Raw genomic sequence first — 23,548 nt, 5'->3', positions numbered from 1 at the left:
CGCGCGTCAATGACGACAATCAGATGCGCCTGCAACGCCACGAGAGTTGCAAAAACATCGCACAGAGGGTAGGGGATGCAGTGAACTCAATGTCACGGAGTTTTACCATCGATCGCAGACATAGGAGACAACTTTAACTCGTCGATATAGTTAGATTTGAAAATATAGGATATTCTGCAAAGAGGTATGTTTGTCTTTCTTCGATGAAAATGACTGGGTTAACAGTTCAGTCACGTTAAGCTAAGTGCACAGCTAGCGAGAAAGCTAACAACTTTAAATTTAAACCGCCTATTAACATTCCTGTGACTGACAGCATGTCTGGGTTGTTTTGTGCCTGTTATGGAATGTTATAGCAGGAGTTGATTTTTACCTTAAAACTTAGCTTTGAAGTCAGCACATGTTAATTATTAGAATATAGTTACCTTTCCTTGTACCCACGTGCTAACAGAACGGATTGTGCAAATTTTGTCACGATCTTTTTATGAGACAAGTTCGCGCTTACCCTTTAGTTATCATTAATTATTTCAACAATAGACATGGCTTCTTTTAAACCATATTATAGACCCTTTGAATGCCAATTTAGGTACGAGAGGAGGCTTTTGAATGGGTTCAGTCAGTAAAGTTATCAAAGTATTTTTAAAGAATAATAACAGTTTACATGTGACATTTCAAAATTTGTCATTGTCACACCAAATCATTGGTCGTTCTTGTCCTCTCTCTTTGTCTTTTTTTCTAGGCAGTGACCTCTTAAGGAGGTCGCTGAGCCACCCCCGCCTCCCTGCTCTCCTTCTGTTGTGGCTGCATGTCTGCTGGCACACCATGTCCACTCAGATTTGTCGACTGTTGGAGCTGATGCTGCGCTCCTCTTGCTGCCACACCATAAGAAGTAGATCCTGTTTGCGAAAAGCAGGCTCATCTGGCCTCTGTGCTCCTGGGGTTTCCGTCCTGCATAGAAGGGCTTACAGCCTTGATTCTTTGGGTCCTGGTCGGCCCCCACTTGGTCCGAGCTCCCAGCAGCCCCGTTCGGAGAGGACGTCGCCCTCATCGGCGTTCACACACAGGAACCTTTCTGCTGCAGCTATACAGGTAGAATTTATGTTAGATCCTTGTGGGTTTTTTTAAGCGCTTGTCAAAATGATGATATTCGTAACCTACTTTTTTGTATATAGGAATCTGTTTTGTAACTAAGTGAAACCTGTTCCACAGACAAATTCCTTGGTTGTAACAAACTTTCTGGCGCATGAGGCCAACTATCTGCTGCAGCAAAGCTTAGATTTCACCTGTTGCTAAAAACCTCTTGATGTGTCTAACGTGTTCACATTTCTTTCCACAGGGCCAGTTTCGTCCTCTGTGCCGATATGACTATTTGGACCTTGGTGAAGTAGAGGAGAATGTACGGCAGGCTCAGGCCTGTAAGAAAATCAGACACTTCATAGTGGATCCAGACCTGGCTAACGTGGTAGCACAGCATTTAGGACCTGATCTGCAGGATGCTAAAACTGTTATCTTTGAATGTAATCCAGGTATGTAATGGTGCATTTACTGTGGGGCATTTATCAAACTAACAGAACTTTTTCGATGAAGATGCCACAGCATAGTGCGCATGTTATCCTTGTCAGTGAAATGGTTGTGTATCTATCATTTTAGGTCCTGGGGTGTTGACAAGAACATTACTAAATGCTGGAGCTCAGAGAGTTGTGGCCCTTGAGGGTGACAGGTTCTTCCTACACGAGCTGCAGGTAACGCAAACATTTTGAAGCATCTTTTGTGTACAGACACAGAGCTTTGACAATTTCTGTTTTCAACCCAGCGTGTTTTAATGATCACTTATCAGTTAGCGGTTAGGAAAATAAATAACTGTTGTATTTTGTAGGAGCTGGAGGGACGTCTTGATGGTCAGTTGGAAGTAGTTCACTGTGACTACTTTAAACTCGACCCCATTGGCAGTGGAAATGTGAAACCTCCGACTATGTTCACGGACAAACTGTTCACTGACCTGGGAATATCAGAGGCCAGTTGGACTGATGGTGAGAAAACAGCAGCGCATAAACTGAAGAAACCGCCATGGGGCATGTTATGTTGCCTCTTCACACAGAGACTTTATATCCTCTAGTTGAGCCTCTCTGACTGCTAACAAATCCCACCTCCTACTTACAGAATTTATTATTATTATTATTGCGCATAGCAACGCTATGAATCCTAACCTTCAGCATTCCTAACATATTTCTTTAGTGGAACCACTTCAGCAACCCAGTCTTTTTAGATATTTCAATAAAAGTTTTTAGAGCAGACAAAATATCTTCATGAGAACTTTGACACAGTTTGCAGCTTAGAATACTCTGCATTGCACTGTCTACGGAGCACCAGCCTTTTAAAGTGAGAGTTTTGCTCATGCGTCCTCGTGTCCGTCTCCAGACATCCTGGTGAAGGTGGTGGGAATCCTGCCGCAGCGCAATGAGCGCGGCATGCTGCTGAAGATGGCTTACGCTTTGTTTGAGCGGCTGTCGGTCTACAGATACGGAAGAATAGAGCTCAACCTCTTCATTAGCGAGAGGGAATACAAGGTAATAAATCGATATTATTTGAACCTTTTGTGCGTGTTTGTTTCCTTAAGTAGTACAGACATTTCCTGATTTTTCTTTGCTCTTTAACGAGATGAAGTATAATCATGAATGTTGATGACCTGTCCTGAATCGTTGTATCCATGCTCGGATGCAACCGATAGTTGATGCTGCCGTAATTCGCATGAATTGCTAATTGGATTATCGTGTAAAATATTTAATGCTGTTATATCTCCATCAGAAACTGGTGTCACGTCCTGGTGATATGATGTACTACAGAGCCTTTGGTGTCCTCTGGCAGATGGCTTGTGATATCGAACTACTCCACATGGTACATGATTTAAAAAAAAAAAAAAACATCTTCATGTTTATTCAGGTGTCTTAAAAGCAGTTTGGCTGGCATTGTTCGCTGTTTACACTGAACGCATGTTACAGTGTTTGGTTTTGTTAGTGCTCCTTGAAGTGAATGTCTGGAATTTCATCTTCCACGTTTTCTATGTATTTTCCATATAAAAAGTGGGCATCTTGGCCTTAAAATCGTCTTATCTCCTCATCTCTGTCGGTGCAGGAGCCCTGGGAGTCATTTGTGGCGTCTTCAAAACAGAGTGTTGCTGCCCGGAGGGGGAAGGTAAGGAAGAAGGCAGGGTGTGCGACAGCAGTGTAAATTTGATTTGTGTCATTTGATGCAACGTCTCCTCTCGTTCTCCCCGCAGCTTCCAAATGATCACCTGTGCCTGGTGCGCCTGCGTCCACGGGCTGAACTCTTCTCTGCAGGCCTCACTCCCGCTAATGCTTCAACTCTGCTGATGATGGTCAAACAGTGTCTGGCAAAGAGGAAGACCAAGCTCATCGACAGGCTTAAGTAAGCAGTTTACACATGGAGGGCTACACTGCTCTAAATGGAAGACTTGCAAACACAGCAAGTGCACCCATGTTACAGTAGAATCACGTGTGCTCCAGGAGAAAAGTTGTGTGAGCTTTCCTTTCCTTTTGCTTATTGTGTTTTTGATGTTTTTTTTTTTTTTTTATAGTCTCTGGTCGCCTGATAGTGGGAGTAAGCTGTTATCACAGATGGGCTTGTCAGAAGACATACTGACAGGCCACGTATACCCGGACGAGTATCTTCAACTGTTCCAGCTGATGGACAAGAGCCAGGACTTCACACAAAGCTGGCTTTATGAAGAAATCCTGGAAAACACACAGAGGGAGGGCTGGGGCTAAAATACGGACAAAAAAAAAAAAGGTCAAACATATAGATTTATTGAATGGAAACACAGCGAGCACATACAAATGAATAAATTCTATACTTGTGTAATTTAAAGGAGAAAATGATGTGATGTGAGGAAATGGCGAAAGAAACAAACAACATAGATGAAATGATCATAAATACTTTTGTTACTGAAATTATTTATGTGGCAAAAACTTTGGGACAAAGGATGAAGGGTTTGAAATGACTGACTTTGTTGTCCTTTACTTGCATTATTGAGATTTCAAATAAAACCTCACAAGGTTAATTTTGAATGCTCACATAAATGAGTAAATATAAGACACTTTTCATCGAACTGATTGCAGTTTGGAAGAAGGAAAAAAATGTCTCTAAATACCTCGTGGATTCAGCAGCTGGAGCAAATAATGTTCTACACGATACAGGATGTGCATGGTCCACGCTCAGGCAACGCATACATCTGCAGAATATTGTGACGGCATGGAACTTGTGTGAAGTTACTTTCCAAACTAGCAATCTTTTTGTATATCATTTCCTGTGAGTGCATAAGCTTGTTTAAATATGTGAAATGTCACACTGGAATGCGTGAGCTGTTTATTTCTATCACAAACGGATGGTTTAGTGAGAAATTGCATATTTGGTGTGGGGGAGAAATGAATTTTCAGTCCATTTTCAGTAGACTCTTGCGCTCTCAGCACTTTTATTATGATGAGAATGGCAAACGTGTTGCTTTGCCTCCCTGGTGACACTATCTTTAACCTGGCAACTAACCCTTCAAATGCTTTTTTTTGAGCATCTGTTTTTTTTAAAACGCTACATCCATTTATCATGAAAACCTCTGCAAAGCAATGGTATACATGTACAAAAATATAGCTGATTAAATTATTTTACAGTCAAGCATATTTAGTAGATTTCTTCTCTTTTAACTGTCTGAAAGTGGGCCTCAGTCTTTCGTGGTGGCCTGCGGTTCATGTACCGAGAGAAAAGAAACAATAGAGGGCGACAGAGCACCCTGTCTGGCAGCGGAGGCCCATTGTCAGCGGTAGCAACGACCCCTGGCTGTCTGTGTGACGCTTACATTCATACACTCCTGAAAACAAACATCTCCGACAAGGTGTCTGATGCTCCACTCTTTGCCCTTCAACCACTGTGTTCAGCCGTAAGTACTGTTTGGCTATTCTGTGTCTGCGCTTAGGCGTGGCTAACGATACAAGCTAAGACATTTACGTTTAGAAAAATGTAGGTGTTCGTTTGAAAGGTTATGTGCGGTGTTGTTGCCAGATGTGCTTGTATGCGGCTTGCGTTAGCCTACGTTAGCTACATAGCAACATACGTCAACGTGAACGGAGCTTTCAACGTTCCGTATTGATATTTAACGGGTTAAAAACGGACGGTTATTTGCTCATTTTAGATCCTTTTCTAGCTTTTTTATTGAAACAGCACCAGCCTCTTAGTAAGCTTAACGTTACACCAACACCCTGCCTCAAACCCAACGGTTGCGAACCACTGGATTTACATAGTCATAGAAGATAACTTATCAATTCAACAGTAATTGACAACCATGGCTAACTTCTGATTAATTTGCCAACTACTAGCTACTAACAAGGCGATTTTATATGAGAAAAATTGCCATTATGGGTAAGTGACAGTTTACGTTGACCGTTTTTAACTAAACATTAGCTGACGCTGAATATTAAATGTGAACTTAATGTCTAAACTTTTCTTTTCGTGTTAGATTGGCTTTTTGGTGACAAGCATCGCACCATGTAGCTCAATGGTATTGCTTGCTTACCTTGAACACTAGCCAACACCAGTGCCCAGCCCTTTCGATGTTGATGGTGTAATTGCAGCAAATATTTTACGTATACATTTCTAACTTATTATAACTAATAACGAATAAACTGATGAATTATAACTTGTTAGGGCAGATAATTCTTGTAACGCCTAGGGGTTAACATAATCACTCTCCTAATGTGTCTTCTTTACCCAGTAGCTGTTCTTAAGTCTTTGCAGTGGCCTCTCACAGAACAGGGTCTGTTTTTTTTACCCCATCTTTGTGCTTGTCCAGTTGGCTGACTTGTTTGTCCCCTCTTCTGTCTTTTCATTATTCATGGTCCCCCGTGGAGTCGGGCACTGACCAAAGGAGGAGAGGATGGATGCTTGTGGACTGATAGCTTAGTGGGAGAGGGACAGTAAAGGAGAAGATACTCTTAAGACAGACTCATTCTGTGTCCGCGATCTTGAGGACTTTTTTTGTTGTGTAAATCTTAATGTCACCGTTGTTTTTCATGGTCTGCGGCTGTTTGGAGTGATTATTACACTGTAAAAACAGTCTGCGGTCTCATAAATAGCTCTTTTGTTTGTCAAAGGCATATGGAGGATTATTACTTACGTAGGAGAGGGGATACAATCTTTGCCCTCCACTCAGAGGGTGTTTACTCTTGTTAAAATATACAAAGCCTATGTTCTCTCCTCCCTTTGGAGAGATTAGGCCTCCGTGCTGATTTGTTCTTGGACTCGTCTCTTCACGGTATTTGCCGGGGTAAGCTGTGAGTTACCAGGTCTTTCGGGAAAAGTCTGTAAGGAAGTATACAAATGCAGAGAAGGAAAGTCTTACTTGGTGTGTTTGCTCTGGCTTTATTATTTCTATTATAGATGTTCGGGGTGTGTCAGGACAGCACAGCGTTGAATGAAGAACAATTAGCCAAAGTGCTGCAGGAAACCAGGGCAGCTTTGTTCCTCTGAGATATGCTTTAATCAGCCTCGATCTATGTGTTTGTGGAGGTTTTTTTTAGTTCACATTGTGACGTTTTCATTTGCTTTTTTGTCTGCTTTGCGAGAATATGCTGAAAGCAGATAGGAGGGGTGACCTGATAGCTGAAGATTTAAAAAAATGCCCTCGGCAGTGGTGCCCACTGTTTGACTTCTGTCCAGCCAGACGTTTGCTGCAAGTCATCCCTTCCTTTCTCCTTTCTCTCCCCTCGTATCCTGTCTGCCAGGCTGCACCCGGCCAATGAAGGCTACATACATTGGACTCAAGGATGAACTGATTAAGTCAGGGTGAATTCACATAGCAACATTTTGCCCACAACTCAAGAATTCATACCCTAATTACTACCAGTACTTTATTTCTATTTGATACATTTATCATGAAATTCCCTTAAACCATAAAGACCTCATGCAACATAAGGCCACACCAGTTCCCCGGGTTTAGAGAGCTCCTGAGGCTCCACTACACGTCGTATGTGTCAGGACGAACTTAGTGAAATGCAGTTTCACTGGCTGACAAAGGTGGAAAGTGGTTATTCTAGTTGCATGTGTCTTACTGTTGACGAGCCAACACAAGTGGGGCATTAAAAGAGCACAAATCTGATTTACCTGTTTGTTAACTTGCATGCTCAGTCTGATCAAGTGGGCCCCGCCCTGCAAAATATCCCGTCTTTCAAAATCTCATAAATGTAAACTTACCCCGTCAAAGAAGTGTTGAATCATCGCGTGTGGTATTGTGCTGCGGTTTATGACCTTCTTTTTGTCCTTTGTATGTCAGTAAGTCGAGAAATATTGGATGGGTTGCACCTCTTTACGTGAAATTTGACGTTTCATTTTTTCCCCCCGGCTTCCGTGCACTTTGTAAAATAAGTTAGTCGCTGCTTTTAACTCCTTCCGTGATAAAGTAACACGATCAGAGCCAGCTTTTATGGAACTTAGTGCTGTTTGCTCTCTCTTGTTGTTATTCACAGAATGTAACGTTGTCTTTAACATTTTAGTGAAAGTGTAATTATTCTTTTCCCCCTGTTTTTGTAACATTTTTGGGAAATGAATCCTGAATATTTCTCATTGGAACTGTCCTTTGAGCCTCTTTTCTTCTCGGCATGTAGATGTTTGCTTGTTGCTTATTGATGGATTGCACAACAGTAACCTCCTTTAGGCAGTAAGCAAAGCCTTTATTGAATAACAGTGTGATTAACGGTGTCTAAAAGATTTGGGACATACTCTGTTTATTTGTTTTTTTTTGCTACACACTATTCTTTATCTCTTTAAGCCACTGTGTTTGTTTGACATGTTGGGAATCGTGCTAAACTTGTTCCCCCCCCCCTTCTCCTTCTGAGTGGAGTCTAACGATGCCAGTGTTTCTCCTGCTTTCTGCTGTTCACGTCTTGTTCTGTCTCGTCATATCTGCAGGCTCGAAGAGGAGCTGCGCTAACTGGAGGCTCTTGCTCTCAAGCTGTGGAAAGCCAATGGATCATGGTTGGGAATGCTGATATTTTCCATTTAAATTCAACATGAATATAAATCTAACTTCAAAATTGCAATGAAGACACTAATAGGGTGTGATTCCCTGTGATAATTGCCGGTTGAGAATGAGGAAGGCTGTTTTAGGATTGTTTCTGCTTTGGTTGCTGTTGTCTCAAGTTACAACTGTCAGTCAGTGAATAATACATAGACTCAAACTCCTTTCAGTGATTCATACGTTTGAGGGATTCAGTTGTTCTTTGGATTTCTTACTTCATTTATTGTGTTGAGACTACAGCTGACATTTATCTTTGATCCTCAGGTCAGATTGAGTCGGAAGGCAGAGTAATGTCACAGGCTCATGGGGACGGGGTGGACCTCTGTGATAACTCACCGACCTCCGAAGCCATCTCTGGCCAAACTCGAAACCTCAATGAGACGAAAGGCCTCACGCAGAATCAAAATCTCCCTCCTTCACAAAATGAGGATGGAGGAATGTGTGACCTCATCCATAAAACCTCTCTCAACAACAATGGAAAGGAGGAGGATGAGAAGGTGGGAGAGACAGCGGAGGGATTCACAGGAAAAAGTAGAGTTGAGAATGAGGAAGAGGACATAGACGAAGTGATGAAGGAAGAAGAGGAGGAGGAATCGGAGGGGTCAAGTTGTGTAATTCGCTGCCAGTCTCCAGATACACCCATGACTGACTCTTCATATTCTGAAACTGGTAAGGGACACAAAAACTTGTTCATAAAGGAGAAATTGTATTGTTTGTGCCTAAACGATGATGATGTTTCACACAGTTTTGTTACAAATCTTGCTTTTTGTTGTGAGTAGTACTCTCTCTGCCCAGATGGGGGCGCCAGAACATCTTAAACTGTGCACAGTTGAGCTGAAAACTGTTTTAATTGCCATTTAAAAAAGACACGTTGTTGTTGTTGTTGTTGTTAGAATCAAGGCTGCTGACAGTGTGTAAGTACAATATAATGAGCTCAAAGACGTCGAAATGATTTGGGCACACGCAAATAATTCAGAGCAAGAGAATTTCTTCTGAATGATGCACTTTCCTCAGATTAAAAAGACCCCAACAAGGACAGGCAAGGCAAGGCAAGGCAAGTTTATTTGTATAGCACAATTCAACAACAAGGTGATTCAAAGTGCTTTACAGAGACATTAAAACAGTAGAAATAAAAAGCATGATTTAAATTTTAAACAAAAAAGAAAGAAATAAGAACAATAGATAGAATCAGAAAAAATTAGTAGTTAAAATGTGATTAAGTTTTGAAACTCAAGCTTCAGATTTGGAGCTTTATTCAAATGCAGCTGAAAATAGGCGTGTCTTCAACCTGGACTTAAACACACTGAGTGTTTCAGCTGATCTGAGGCTTTCTGGGAGTTTGTTCCAACAAGGAGAGGTCTACAGTCTGAGTCAATGTGGGTCAACAATAGTTTAAACATTTTTCCGTGGCACTCAAGGGCTGTCTCAGGCCTGGGAATGTGTATCACAAAAGTCAGTGTACTGTAAAACGAGTCAGAAGCACATAGTTTTAAGGTTCACAAACTTCTCTAGTGTTGCTTTGAATCAGCATGAGCACACTTTTGCCAGAGACTTCATAACTGTTGTTGTCAAATGACAAGTGAAAATGAAACCAGCTTAGATCTCACAAATTCACTTCTGCATTTGCACATGCACATGCACACACCTGCTATGTTGGTAAGCATTGGACATTGCACATATTAAGGGCTGATGGCAATCAGCACTGACCTGAACATTTCTGTGATTACTAAGTGTGTGTTTGTGTTCATACACTGAACGAATAAAAAATGTAGCCTCGAAGGTTTAAGAGATTTAGAGTTTAACTGTGCCCCAATTCTTCACTTTGTGGACGTGCACTATTAGCATTAGGCACGTAGGGGTATACTTATGCTTAGTAGTAGTTATGGTTGGAGTGGGTCTCCAGGAAATCAGTGATCGCTGAAGTGACAGTTTTGGGAGTTATATTGTGCTCTTTATGAGTCAAAAGCTGCTGATTTGAATACACTTGAGCACATTAACATAAAAAATATCCATCGCTCTGTCTTTCATATTTCTGTTTTTTGACTGCTACCTTTCTTTCCCTCTCTAGGCAGTCTGTTGGATACTCCATATCCTTTCAGCCCTGGGACGAGTCCAGAGCCCATATCCCCTGTCATTCCAGAGGTCAATCCAGAAACTGCACATCCCATCAGTTCACCGGAACTGAGCCACAGTGATGCTGTAGTAGACTCTCATATCTTAAACACTGGATCAGGTGCCTCCACCACAGGGTCCATTACCTGCACAGATGGGCCTGCCTTCACCACAGGGCCTGTAGATTTTACTACACAGACTCTGACCTCAGGCACGATGCCCACCAGCCCAACTGGGCCTACAGAGGCTTCTGATAGGATAGCAAAAAACTCCTCCACAGAGCCTGTCCTCAGCTGCGGGCCAACTTTTACCAGAGGCTCTGCTAGTTCACATTCAGGACCTAACATGTCAGCTGCAGAGACGTTGACATTAACTGCACTAACAAGGCTCAACACTTCCACCACTACCACTCCTGCAGGTTTAACAACGGAACCCCTCTCCCTCACCACAGGGCCTAATACAACAAACACAGAGTTCACTTTCACAACATCATCTATATCCTCAAATCAGGAACAGATTACCTCAACTCCAGCAGCCACTTGTTTCTCAGTCTCCACCTGCTCAGCAGGGCCCAATTCCAGCCCTGCTCTTCTGGAGTCCCTCGAGCAGCTGGCACAGAGAGGGGATGACACCCACCTTCCACAGTACATTCACCAGGTAACCTTTCTGTTGTTTATCTCATGTACGTCAAATACTGTGGACTTATTACTACCACCAATTCTGTCCCTCACTTCCCATTATGTCTAGCTGTCTTTCTCTGTCTTTTCTCCCAAGATTTAAAAGCACTGTTATTTATCCACTCAGCCTTGTAATCGGTATGACACTTTGCACCCTAAGGCACGGGTGTCTTCTGCGTCTACTGACATATACAAATACAGGCATGCAAGTGGGCACAGAGGCAACATGCACACAGTAAACTAAAACATACTGTACGCCCTCAGTCTTTCTCTGCTGATTTCTCTCTCACAGATAATCCTGCATGACTGAACTCGTATGTTTTGAGGCGTGTGAATATTTATGTCAGTTTGACTTTTTAATAGAAATCACTCCACCAGGCACACCTTCCCTGCGCTTTACTGTGGAGTTATTATTTAATAAAACACATCCCACAATTTAATGCAGTCAGTGATATGACTGCAGTGACATTAAGGTACGCTGTGTTCACTCAAGTAAAAAATATGTGGGTTTTTTTACAGTCTAGTGTTGGAAAACAAAGGTTTTGCTCTTTCAGTGCTTATGGCTTATTAACAATTATCTGACGACTCCCACTAATCGAGTCCTGGATCAAACTTTAGTGATTTCTGATGTATTGGAAAGTCTTTCTACTTCTAAAATGACTTTTACCCCCTTGGATCATTTCTGTCCATGCTGCTGTTGTGCTACCAGCATTGAAATGTCTTTTCTAACTCGACTGGAGGGTCCATGTAGGAGGAGAAACGTTTCTGTTGAAAAGACTTAATTTAAGCCGACATTTACTAGTCCCTTTCAGACTCTCATTGTAATGGTGTCCAAACCCATTCATTCTTTCATTCGGTCCCTTTATTCAGAATGTTTTTGCTCACCGAGGCTCGGTTGTTTTTAGATAATTTTGACTTGAGCTTGATTGTTTTTATGTGCCAATCAGTTGGTTAATTTACATTAGATACCTTTAGTGGAAAATGAGTGTGGCAGGTTTCATGAATGATTGATTAACAAACTAGTGCAGTGATTGACACACTTTACAGACAGACATTCTTTCCTTGTGAAACTGTAACGGATACACACAACACATAAGGTCCCTTTGATAAAAGGACAGCTATAAGGATGCACTCAACGAACGGCGTGCGTGCAGCTGCTAATAAGCACTTAAAATGCCCACATTTAACTGCAGTTTCCTGTATGCACAGCATTTTCTAAACTACAATTTACTAGTGTTGCCTAAAGTGGTTAAACTGACATTAAATACAGTGGGAGAGACAAAACTGAGAAACAACATAAAACTCTTGTTTGTCTCAACTCTTATCTCTGAACCATGCCACCACCGTTCATGTGCAGTACCTCGAAAGGCCATTCAGTCATCACCGCCTTCACTTCATTAGACATGCAAGCCTTGTGTGTCCTTTCCTCCTCCTCCTCTTTGACGTTCTTCTGTTGCACTCACTCACTCACACACACGCACCTCTCTTCCTCTGAGATCAACTGAGCGACATGAAAGGAACACTTGCTGAAAGGAGGTAGAGTGTCTTCCATGGTCTCTGGTTTTTCTCTCTCGCTGTGTGTCTTTTGACTCTCGCTGTCATTTTCCTAATGAACTGTGTTCTTACTGCAGTTGACCTAACGGCTCACCCGCTGTGTTATATCACAGTATGGGTCTTGTTTTTCTCTGTCTTGGTTAATGATTGTAGAAGTTGCTTTAGAGTTGCTCTGTTTCAGCTCTGTAGTGTGGGGTATTTTTATGTACCCCCCCCCCCCCCGCCCCCCCCTCTTTTTTTCCCCCTTCCTCACTTTTTAACAGGTCTTGTGCTATGTTGAGGAGTTCCAGTTGCATTTGAAATCACAGTTTTTGTGATAACCTATGAGATAAAAGCACAGATGCATGTCATGAAAAGTTAGAATCTCTCTCTCTTCCCACAGATTGCTGAGGCCTTTGTCCTTCATGAAGACTGTATCCTTGTGAGCCTGTTGGGTTGTGTGTGGCGGGCAGCTTTCATTTCAGTTTCTCAAATGAGTGCCAGACACTGACTGTTTGTCTTGTGTGCTGACTGCCTGCAACATAAACTTATTTTTGGTTTCCAAGTCAAAATGTTCTTTCGGTTATTATGTTAATTAGATGCTACATGTTGTTTCTGAACACACATAATGACTATAGACTCAGACTACAATAGCACTGTTACATGACTGCACTCAAACCTTTCTACAGAATGAAGAGTAAAACAGAGTAGGAGCAAAGGACGGGAAATCGTGAAAGGAAAAATGAAAAGCAAAAGACTGAGCAAGAGGTAGAGGCGTTTAATCAGTGGGACGACAGTGGGAGGGAAGAAATGAATGAGTCAAAGGAAAGGGAAAGCTAGCTTAGATATGTCATGCATGTATACAGGGTTAGTTAGTGAGAGAACGCATTGAGCCACGTCAAAGAGGGATTGTGTTTTGGCTGCTCATATCCATAAACATGAGATTGCATCCTGGAGCGCTTCCCCCTCTGTCTCTGTTGGCTTTGCTTTCTTTCCTCCTCTCCTCCTCACTCTGTCTCCCTTTGTGCTCCTATATTTTTAAAGACCTATATATTTCTGTCAGCTGTACTGGTACGTGAGCAGAAATCCAAGAGTTTCAGAGTCTATTCGGTTTTGTAAGCTCTGCCCGGCGTTGCCTGGTTTTTGTGTACATTTATGTTTGTTTCTTAACTGTTGGTCATCAGACCAGCGGGCATTATGCTTCATCCAACTAGAGAGACTCTATCACCAGAGAGTATTGGACAACCTGAACGCACTTCAAGAGCAGTGGGGTAATACGCAGCACACACTCGTCAGATGCACTCTAACATAAATGTTGTGTTATCTTCTCTCGACTTTCTACACTCACAATCAGCAGATAATAAACTGGCAGTGCAGCAGGCATAATTATTTTTTTTGCATGCGCTCTGTTTGCTAAACTGACTATCACTTCTGTCACTGCATGTGCCCACACGTGCAGCTGTTAGGGAGACACAATTTGAAAGGAGACTCAGAGGCTGCAGCCTCACTGTGATCACCTGTTGGGGCCACACACGTATATAATGTGATCGTTTCATTCAGGTTACATTCAGGCTTATGGTTTTAACATTTCTTTCGCCCTTACACTGGAGCTTAGCTCTCAACAGCTTCCTCACATGTTCACGAACAGAGCAAGGCTCTTATCAAATCTTTTTGTGTCTCTTGTTTTTTTAAACCCTTTTTGTGTATTTTAGAAAATCGGTGTGGAGAGACGTCCTCTGACCTTACGTCCTTCCATCTGGACACCCTTAAACACGTTTGCCAGACGCACAGTCGGTCAGTCTACGTGTGTGTGTGTGTGTGTGTGTGTGTACGTGTGAACCGTAAAATGTGTTTATTTTCTCACATTTTTTTCAAGAACGAAAGATGGAAGAAAAAAACACGTCGACTTCACAGTATGAAAGAAAAATTCTAATCCTTCAGACGCACATGTATAATACATGACACTTCATCTAAAGTGAGTCACAGCGTTACAGCAATGACCAAAGAACTTAAGACTTAAGCGTCTTAAGTGCCACACATGAAGGCTGAAGTCAGAATATAAGATACATTCTCACATTTCAGAAAGGATTTCAGTCTTGGAATATTTTAGGTCAGGCTTCTTAGCTATTCTTTACCAACCAGAGACACATTTAGTTCAAACATTTAACAGTTTTCCATGATGTACATTGTCAATGTGTTTCATAGGCAGGTCAAGGTGAAGAGATGCTTGATTCATTTAAAGTTTTGTTTGCATTATGTTCTGTATTTCATGCAGGTATGTTTTTCAAGCATTGAAAATATTTGTTTTGCACTTGTCAGGAGGCATTGTAAAAAGATGGTGCTGTGATGGTCTCGTGATGAAGTTGCGGTGCCCTCTGTCCATTAAAGTTGAATTGTTCCATATATCTTCCAGCAGCCCATATATATATATTTTTTTTTTAAACCTTTGTATTCAGTACTGTCTCCAGGACTAACCAAACTCCTTGCTTCCGAAAGTAGAAGAATGTTATTGACGTTGTGAAAGATCTATTTTGTTTGTATTTAATGTCACTGTATTAGTGACAGCAGATGTAGAAGTTCCTATATTTTAAGACTGCTCTTAAAACATTGTGAAAAAACCCCGAAACAAAACAAAGAAGGATAAACAAGGTCAATGTTCATTTTAAATGTGCAAATGGATCATTTTAAGAAGTCAGTCTCGGTCAGTCTCTGCATTTTTTCCAATATCTAGAAGGGAGTCCTTGGAGCGCTATGACTAGGGATGGGAATTGATAAGATTTGTACGATTCCAATTCCATTTTCAATTCTGCTTAACGATTCGGTTCTTTATCGGTTCCCTTATCGATTCTCATTTGGAGAAAAAGGACAACAAACCGGTCGATTAGCATCAACTTTGTTTAGTTTAGAAGTAACATGAGTCAAGACCTTACAAACCCAACAACGGTGAGGTCCACATTGGTCTATCATGGCCTGGGTAATTTAACTCTTACCTGCTCTGGTGAAAGGAGAAGCTGGAGGTAGACGTGAACTGGGGGTAGTACCACCAGCCTCTGGCTCTGAGCCAGTCAGGCTCTGTCTTTCATGATTTCATCTAAATGTAATGCCTGAGAAGGCATTCATTTAACCTTAACCGTTACTAACAGCAGGTTTTACAATGAGGCAAATGGCACTAACATGATAGGCAGTGTTTGTTAGTTAGTTACCTGCAGTGTTAGCCGAGGACATGCTAACGTTGCTGGGTTCAGATTCACCAACGTTAGTCCGGAGCGGATCGAAAACGCGACATTCATTCATAGTTATTGCATGTTGGTAGTATTTCCTCCCTTTGGTGAAATAGTCACTTTACAAGTTGCCCTGTTGTCGTCTTTTTTACGGATGTGTAACCAAACTTTCGAGCGTTTGTACCGCTTGGGCGCCATGTTTACTGTTGACTGCTGGCTGCACTGGACTCGCCACGCAACGTTGCGTGGTGATGTCATTCGCGCCCACTGGAATCGATAAGGGAATCGTTTGCAAAATCGCCAAACGATTCCGAGGAATTGAAACACTGGGAACCGGTTCTCAACAAGAACCGGTTTTCGATTCCCATCCCTAGCTATAACTGCATCACCCTTTCATATCATCAACATCTGCGCATTCATGTGAATGCTGTGTCAGGAAACCCGTGTGAGTGTGTGTATCTGCGTGTGTGACTTTGATGGTGTATGTCTCAGTATGTGATGAGCACTGCAGTGACGGTTAAACCATATGGCTCTTGGTTGCTGCTGCTGCTGCACTTTTGGATATTTGAACCATCACACTGCTTGGGTTTCACTTTACTGAACTCATGCACATACACTTGTGCACGAGGACACACACTGACTCACACACGTACAGAGTCAAGTTTCCTCGACTTCAGAGGCCATTATGTTGACTTACTTTCATTTTCTGGAGACTAAATTCAACCTTAACCCTAACTCATTCTTAAGATATGACCATTTGAACCTCCCCGACCCCCCCTTAAAATGTGACTGTGTTAACAGATTTAGTCCCCCACAACACGAGTTATGTGTCGACCACACACACACACACTCGCACACCTGCTCACGCACACATTTACTAGCCAGGGAAATGTGTTCAGGCTAATATTAGATTGGGAGAGTAGAGAAGGGTCATCCATCTTTTGCGTCTTCATTTACTAAAACCATGAAGCGACCTTCCACACTCTAACCCTCTCTCTCTGTCTCTCTCCTGGGTTATAGACCAAGGACAAGAGATGCTGAGGTAAGACATTCACAGTTTTGTGTGTGTGTGCGTGCATACGTGTGACATGTAGAGTTTTTTAAGTAACTGTCTGACTTGTAACATGCACAATATCTAAAGTATTCATGGCGTACACATAATTGGTCTACGTGTCCTGAAGTGATTTGTACAATGCATAAAAGTGTCAGTTTAACTCTACAGATATTCACTGTGTTGTGTGTGTGTGTGTGTGTGTGTGTGTGTGTGTGTGCGCAGTGTGCATCTCTGGATCTGTTAAGACAAAAGTTTGAAACAGGTGGTGCACAGATTTCATGTACCTCAGGTGAGTGGGCGTAAACATATTTTCATTTGTGTCATTCGTGGTGTTTATAGTTATCAGGCTGACACGAGCAAAGCCTGGCGTGTTTCTGACTCCTCCCATCGAATTGATGGAAATTATTTTGGGGTCAGAGTTAGTTGTTCTTAAATAAAGTCTTTATTGTTAAGATGAAAGAGGAAAGTCTGAGATTTTGACTCCTAAGAAAAATCTATTTAAACTTGTAGTTGATGTTTCATGTTGCCCTGGCTCTTCTTGTTTACGTAGCTGATTCTGCTTCCATTACGGTCACATTTAAGATGCTTGTGATGCTACATATAATAAAGGAGTTCTAAAAAGACATCTACATGCAGAGGATGAATAGATGATACTTATAGAATCTAACAGTGGATGTACATACGTTTCAGGCAATGGACAAGCACAAGCAGTTGTTCTAGAAAATGCAATAATGACGGGTTTTGTAACATAAAGAAAGTCATGAAAGCCACATGGACTAATGCCATTACTTTCTTTCATCCAGCCCATCAGGTTGAAGGAGGAATGGAGCAGAGAGCTGAAGACTCCTTTTTTCCCGTCATGCCTTCCATTAATTTGCCTGAAAGGCTCAATTCCCCTGAACTATCTGAAAAGGACGGGGAAGACCTCAACAGAAAATTAGAGGGGAGAGGCATTTTTTATGGATCTGACAAGCAAGGTGATGGCGGAATGGGAGAGGAGGCAGCGGGAGGGGTAGGATGCACCATTTCAGTCATAGGAAATGGGCTGCACCCCTGTACCGCTGTGGGAATGGATCAGTCCAAACCTGCAGAGCAGCACGGAGGAGATTTAGGTCCAGTACAGGAAAAGGAGGCAAAAGGGGAAGAAGAAGAAGAGAGTGACGTGGAGGAGGCAGCAGAGGCTTTGGTGATGGAAGATGAGGAAGCAGAAGATGAGGGGGAAGAGAGGCACAAGGAGGGAGACTCTAGTTTTTGTCAGAGAGCTCTCCCGGTGGAGACTCTAGTCAGCGGGGCAGAGGTGGAGGTACAACAGCTAAACCAGGACGAGAAGCTGCACGATGAGACTCCACATGACCAAAAGACCCAGGTATGTCATATTTCTGAGCTACTACGGAGACTCTAGCTTTGAAATGATTCTTATCAAGTATATGTAAGAAACCGTTAAGATAAACATACCATTCAATTCGGCAGTAACATTTCACGCGAGTTCTGACATTTCCTCTCTGAGATCGCTTAGAAATATAAAGTACATAATAATAGTATAAATATATCTTTGCTTATAACATAACCAGCAGATTTATTCCATTAACAGGGTTTTTAGGTGGCTGGAGTTTACAACTCTTCTTCTCTGTTTTCTTGCTGTAGCAAATCACTCAAAATGCAATGTGTATCACTTCCTCTATCCTAGATCCTTTTTTTTTCCGATTCGACTGCTTTCACTGGCTTGTACAAGACTTAACGACTTCAGTTAGAGCGGTGATACAGCGGTGCAGAGCAGCAAATTGAATTACTATCTCGACAGTTGTGACAATTTTTCCATTATCACTGCAGGAGAGCCCTAAAACCTGCCTGTACGAGGAGGAACGCCCTCTTCAAGAGGCTCATAAGAAGCAGCAGGAACAGACGGAGGAGGAGGAGGACTACGAAGTAAACCAAGCTGACATCATCAGAGAAGCTCCGTCACTGGACTACATGGCAAAACTCATCACTGTTGAGGAGGTGTGTTTGTACAGCATATATATATATATATATATATATATGCTGTATATATATATATATAACAAAAATGTGTATTTTGTTTTGTCTTTTCCTGCAGAGTTTCAAACTATTCTTCAAATTTTCCATTTGTCTGTATGTCTCCGTCTTGCTGAAAATGGACAGCAGTGTGCTGTGTTGGACAGGCCTAATGTTATTTACTGTTACTGTATTTTATAGTTATGACATTTTTTTTTCCTGTTTTGCATCTCAGCAGAGAGTCTAGTTATTGGAACAAGTAGTGTTTTTTTTTTTTTTTTTTACTGTTGACTCTTTTTCTTGTCTGATGGTGTTAATGGTAAAAAAAAAACATATATGCATACACAAACAAACAGAGCCCGTATCGTAGTTCTTGTATGTAAATATGAATTAAAGTAAAGGGAAAAGTCGAGTTTTCATTTCAGCGTTTGTAACGCTTGACCAATGAGCAGCTTTGTAATCAGTTTGACTCGAATCACACCCTTTTCAATGATGACTTTGCTACCATATGATGTAACGCTGAGCAGTGGGGTGACTGAATGTCACGTTCTGCCATAACTTGGCCAAAGTTCGTCTCCTATCAAAGTCTGCTTTGGAACACGTTTGCATTCATCCAAAGATCACCTGAAACCCAGTGAACGTAAGTTGCATCATAGGGAAGCAGTGCCTGGTCCTGCATAGCAGTTAAATATGTTCAAGCATTGATAAAGAGGCGCGAGTTCAGCACTCTTTATTTGTGTGGTGTGCTGCCACCTAGTGAAGTTGCCTGGGTTAAGTGTAGCCTCTGCAACGGGGGCTGGTGAAACGCTCTTCTGACACGTTGTCGTCAAAATTGGTGTGTGAATATGAATGGATCAGATCTGATTTCATGGTGTAAAAACTTGCCCTAATATTAGTGTTCTTTTTTCTTTTTGTTTCTCAGATCTCCCCCGCCTCCGGCCTGGTCTCCATATTGAAGAAGCGAAGCGTTTATGTGGACAGAGTGAACGTGTCTGCCAGCTCAGAGCCCCGACCTGAAAGAGCCACTGCCAAAAGACGCGTCCGCTTCAAAGTTCCTGATGACAGCTACGAGCACGGTGGGTTTGTGTGTTTATTCCTCATAAATAGAGGTTTTTATCTTTTCATAAACCTATGACATCGCATCACTTAAAAAGTATACCACAGAAGTGAGTACAGCCCTGTGCATTACTGCTTGAATGTCAAATGAATCAAAATTGTGTCGCCTCAGAGGAAATGCATTAAGTTGAACAGTAGAGAATATTTTGGTGAAATTGCAGGAGCAGGAGTAACAACTGCAACAAGGATCGGTATACTTCTCATTACAAATATTCTAATGTTCACCTTTATTGTTAGTGGCTGATCCAGTCCTCAACATAGAGGATACTAGTGTTGCGCAGGTTTATGAACAGATGTTCTGTCATTGTTCAGATCATTTTTCTTCCAGTGCTTTGCTGGATAGATGAAGTCCATCAGGATTCAAGTCCTCATAGACTTGTCCTTAATCTTACTGCCAATTATTTACTGAGTCGGGTCATGTTGTAGATAGATACAACCCACAGGTTCAAAACTGAGAAAGCTTTGATGTTCACATGCTAGAGAGAAGAATACACTGAACATCAAAGTTATATTCCACAGGACTGTCCTTGCTTCTGTTGTATACTGTGATCTGATTTGTGACCCTGTTTAAAGGAATAAATGACTTCAATGACTTTACCTTCTTCAGCACATGCTGCATTTATCTACTCTTCAGTACCTCCCCGGTCACTCCATGTGTCTTTTTCTCTGTAGAAGTCGGTGGTGGAGACTCCTGCCTGCTTCTCTTCCTTCTTTGTCTGGTTACCGTAGTGATCAGTGTGGGTGGCACCGCCCTTTACTGTGCACTTGGTGACACCCAGTCTTCAGTCTGTCAAGACTTCTCCAGAAACGCAGACTTCTACATTGGACAGATACATCGCGGGATATCACAGATCCAGCACTGGTTAACCCCTGGATCATAGCAGAAAGAAAATGAGCCACTGGCATTAAGGTTCCTGCAGCTCTTGCTGCTCCCAGAGACAATAGGTTTTGATGTAATGGTACCAGTAAGTCACCACAGTCCTTGCTGCCAACTGGAGTAAATGACTGTTAATGGTTGAACATCTTCGCATCATAGACACAGCTGGCATGTGTAAGCCTACTGTACTGCGTTTTTAACTCCGTGAGTACAATCATGGGCCATATTTCCCATTACAGCAGTACTTTTGAATGGAACCCAGCACAGAAAGAGAGGCTAAAAAGGGTCAAATGGTCTCTTTTCCCACAACAGAAGAACTGACCTGATCTGTCAGCCCCATCTAAGATGGAAAAGGTAAAAAAAATTCCCATTGTCGAGTAGGAGTAGTTCAGGTATTCAGTTGAATTAGCTGAGAAAGTTGTGACGCTAAAATGAAAAATTCCCAGGTCGATAAATCGACCACAGCAGCATACAGAGACTCACTGACTTAGACTGGACTCCAGCTCCCTCAGTTGGGAAGAAAACAACTGCAAAACATGGAAAATAAAATAAATATATATATATATATATATATATATATATATATTAATGTATAGTTTGTTAACTATAGTGCACAAATGGGAAGAAACCCAGTGGGTGTTTTATTAACTGCTGCAACATCTGGTGTTGCTTTTATTGTAGATTTTTTTTAAATTGCAAAAGTGAATCTTATCTCGGTAGAGAGAGGGTCATTCTGTCTGTCTGCTACTTGGAATGAAATCTTTGTGTCTTAATTGTGTCTTAAAGTTTTAAATGCTTGGAGTTTAAATGGTAAACTTTGCTTTGTGACATAGGGGATATCTGTTTATTGTCAAAGAACATATTGAAAGCGCTATTTTGGTTTTTATCACGAGTGAGCTGCTAATGGGTTGTGATTACGTCGAGCAGGATCTGTTCAGGGTAATGGACATGTTGCATATAATAACTGTTATTTCATGTACTTTGATCACAATGATCAGTTGTTGAGGTGCTCCTCATCAGTTGTAAAGTACACATTTAACAAAATGTCCTTTTCCGTATGTATATCCAACAACGGGTTTACAGTGAGCAAACTAAGCTGCTGCTGGATACTAGGAGTCCAAATGACTGATCCTGGGTTTCAGTGATCTACATCTAGCTTAGTGTAGCATATGCAACATGTAGAGAAATATGGTGCATCTATATTTACATATGTTCCAAGGATTGCTCAACACTTGGCACATAAAACTGGTACGGTCGTTTTAAAAGGTTTTGAATGTTTCTACAGGCTCCGTTCTGTTGGGCCAAAACGCAGACTCGGCACTTCTCCTTCACAGATAAAAACATCCGAGCACTAAATGTTTGTACAGACCACTTAAACAGAAAACACTCTTAATATTTAAGCGGTGGTGACGAGGTATGAAATATTTTCTAAGTGAGAAATGTTCATTTGATATTGAACCCTAATTGGCTGTGTGTAGATAATCAGTACAGCACCACATGAAGCACTACCTGCCTGTGTGTTAGCTCTTTAATGTGGCTTTTGACATCATCCGCTGAGATCGTCTGCGACATTTTTTAATTGTCTTTGCATCCGAGAGTCATTTGTCGCCCCTTGATCTTCTGTATTTTGTCATCTAGATTGCGTTTTTCATTGAATTAAGCACGTCTTTTTGTTTAAAAGTCTTACTTTTGATCAACACTTTATTCTCTGTTTGTACTCATTGTGAAGAAGGGTTAGGCCTCATCGAGGTCACGTTCAGCTGAATCTGCCTAACATCGATGCCTCGTGTGTGTCACTTCAAACTATTGTGACGTTTCGTGTCCTTTTTAATCGGTTTTCTTTTTATTTGCTGTTGTGATGGATCGACAGTGAGTGCCCTTGAAAGTCCTCGTATCTCCTGTTTAATAATACTCATCAGGAAATGAAGAGCACAAATGTCTTCAGAGGGGATCTATTCAAGTGCCCCACCTTACCTATGCATTGCTAAAAGAAAAGTATTGTCTCTCTTTTGGTCTGCTCCTCATGAAAGCCTCACGATTCTTTTGAGATACGAGGATCTTCGGGGACGTTCGGTATAGTTGACTCGTCCGTGTTTTGATTTGCACATGTCATCTGGCTGGTTCAGATGACAGTTACTCAGAAAACCTCTTATTTAATGTTTTAGATTACTTTAATTATTTATGATGCAAACAATATCAATTATAAGTGGTTAAGAAAGAAAGAAAAAAAAAGAAGCATGTTCTGAGTTATGTCTCACTTCCTCACGATTGTAGGTTTCTCACCGTTGTTCTTTCGAAGGCTTTTACAGACACGTGAAGCCTGATTCCCCTTCATCATGTAGGCCATGAGTTTCATTTGGGTTTTTAATCTACTCATCTCTTTTTTTAGTTCCCTAAAGACGATTTGAAGCCGGGGAGTTTCTGCTACTGCTGTCTGTATCGTCTTTCTCCCCTATGTTTCATCTGAAATTATATAGTACTTTTTCTCTGATTACTTTTGAGCAGAACATTAGAAATAAATGAATGAATAGTTGTGATTTTTGTGATCCGCCTGATGAAAGATTTTTATGCATCGTTTGATGAACTCTTTTACTTTGTTCTTACAGACTATAACAAGGAGATAAGGTTTTTATTTTGCTATTAAAAACCACTTCTTCACTGTCATGTCTCTTTATTGAAGTCTTTTTTTGTTTGCCGGATCATCGGTATTGTCTGCCAACAGTATTTTGTCTGTGCAACTGAAGTGAAAATGGGCCACACTTAGGCCGTCCCAATTCCTCTCTTGATAATTCCCCTCAATTTTGTTTGCTGAATAGTAGGTTGGGATATCCAATGTTCTTTTTTTGATAACTACCCATGATTCCACGG

The 23,548-nt window shown here is 41.6% G+C and overlaps 2 protein-coding genes across 4 annotated transcripts; both read left to right on the top strand.

The window, feature by feature from the left end:
* Positions 1-35: 35 nt before the first annotated feature.
* On the top strand, positions 36-4,683 carry tfb2m (transcription factor B2, mitochondrial). Its single transcript, XM_075463414.1, has 10 exons — positions 36-184; positions 737-1,086; positions 1,334-1,523; positions 1,648-1,739; positions 1,874-2,027; positions 2,416-2,564; positions 2,803-2,892; positions 3,130-3,189; positions 3,275-3,423; positions 3,593-4,683. Exons 2-10 carry the CDS (start codon positions 820-822, stop codon positions 3,780-3,782), a joined length of 1,341 nt encoding a protein of 446 aa, XP_075319529.1. The 5' UTR covers positions 36-184; positions 737-819; the 3' UTR covers positions 3,783-4,683.
* Positions 4,684-4,844: 161 nt separating this feature from the next.
* On the top strand, positions 4,845-23,344 carry cnsta (consortin, connexin sorting protein a). 3 transcript variants are annotated; one of them, XM_075463382.1, is made up of 13 exons: positions 4,845-4,945; positions 7,969-8,034; positions 8,342-8,746; positions 10,146-10,846; positions 12,803-12,833; positions 13,584-13,670; positions 14,112-14,193; positions 16,641-16,662; positions 16,897-16,963; positions 17,478-18,040; positions 18,505-18,672; positions 19,610-19,763; positions 20,476-23,344. In XM_075463382.1, the coding sequence occupies exons 2-13, from the start codon at positions 8,025-8,027 to the stop codon at positions 20,682-20,684; spliced, it is 2,499 nt and encodes an 832-aa protein (XP_075319497.1). In that variant the 5' UTR covers positions 4,845-4,945; positions 7,969-8,024; the 3' UTR covers positions 20,685-23,344. The 3 variants fall into 3 exon arrangements, with proteins under 3 accessions (XP_075319497.1, XP_075319508.1, XP_075319517.1); XM_075463393.1 differs by lacking the exon at positions 4,845-4,945 and adding an exon at positions 7,276-7,332; XM_075463402.1 differs by lacking the exon at positions 4,845-4,945 and adding an exon at positions 7,283-7,324.
* The last annotated feature ends 204 nt before the right edge of the window (positions 23,345-23,548 follow it).

Source organism: Odontesthes bonariensis, chromosome 1 (genome assembly GCF_027942865.1).
Source record: "Odontesthes bonariensis isolate fOdoBon6 chromosome 1, fOdoBon6.hap1, whole genome shotgun sequence".
Taxonomy (NCBI): Eukaryota; Metazoa; Chordata; class Actinopteri; order Atheriniformes; family Atherinopsidae; genus Odontesthes; species Odontesthes bonariensis.
This window is presented reverse-complemented; position numbering and strand designations above follow the sequence as displayed.

Coding starts and splice junctions, on each gene's coding strand:
- tfb2m (XM_075463414.1), top strand. CDS start 820: ATGTCCACTCAGATTTGTCGACTGTTGGAGCTGATGCTGCGCTCCTCT. Junction 1,524..1,647: donor TATCTTTGAATGTAATCCAG/GTATGTAATGGT, acceptor CTATCATTTTAG/GTCCTGGGGTGTTGACAAGA. Junction 3,424..3,592: donor AAGCTCATCGACAGGCTTAA/GTAAGCAGTTTA, acceptor TTTTTTTTATAG/TCTCTGGTCGCCTGATAGTG.
- cnsta (XM_075463382.1), top strand. Junction 12,834..13,583: donor CTTTGTCCTTCATGAAGACT/GTATCCTTGTGA, acceptor GTTGGTCATCAG/ACCAGCGGGCATTATGCTTC. Junction 16,663..16,896: donor CAAGGACAAGAGATGCTGAG/GTAAGACATTCA, acceptor GTGTGTGCGCAG/TGTGCATCTCTGGATCTGTT.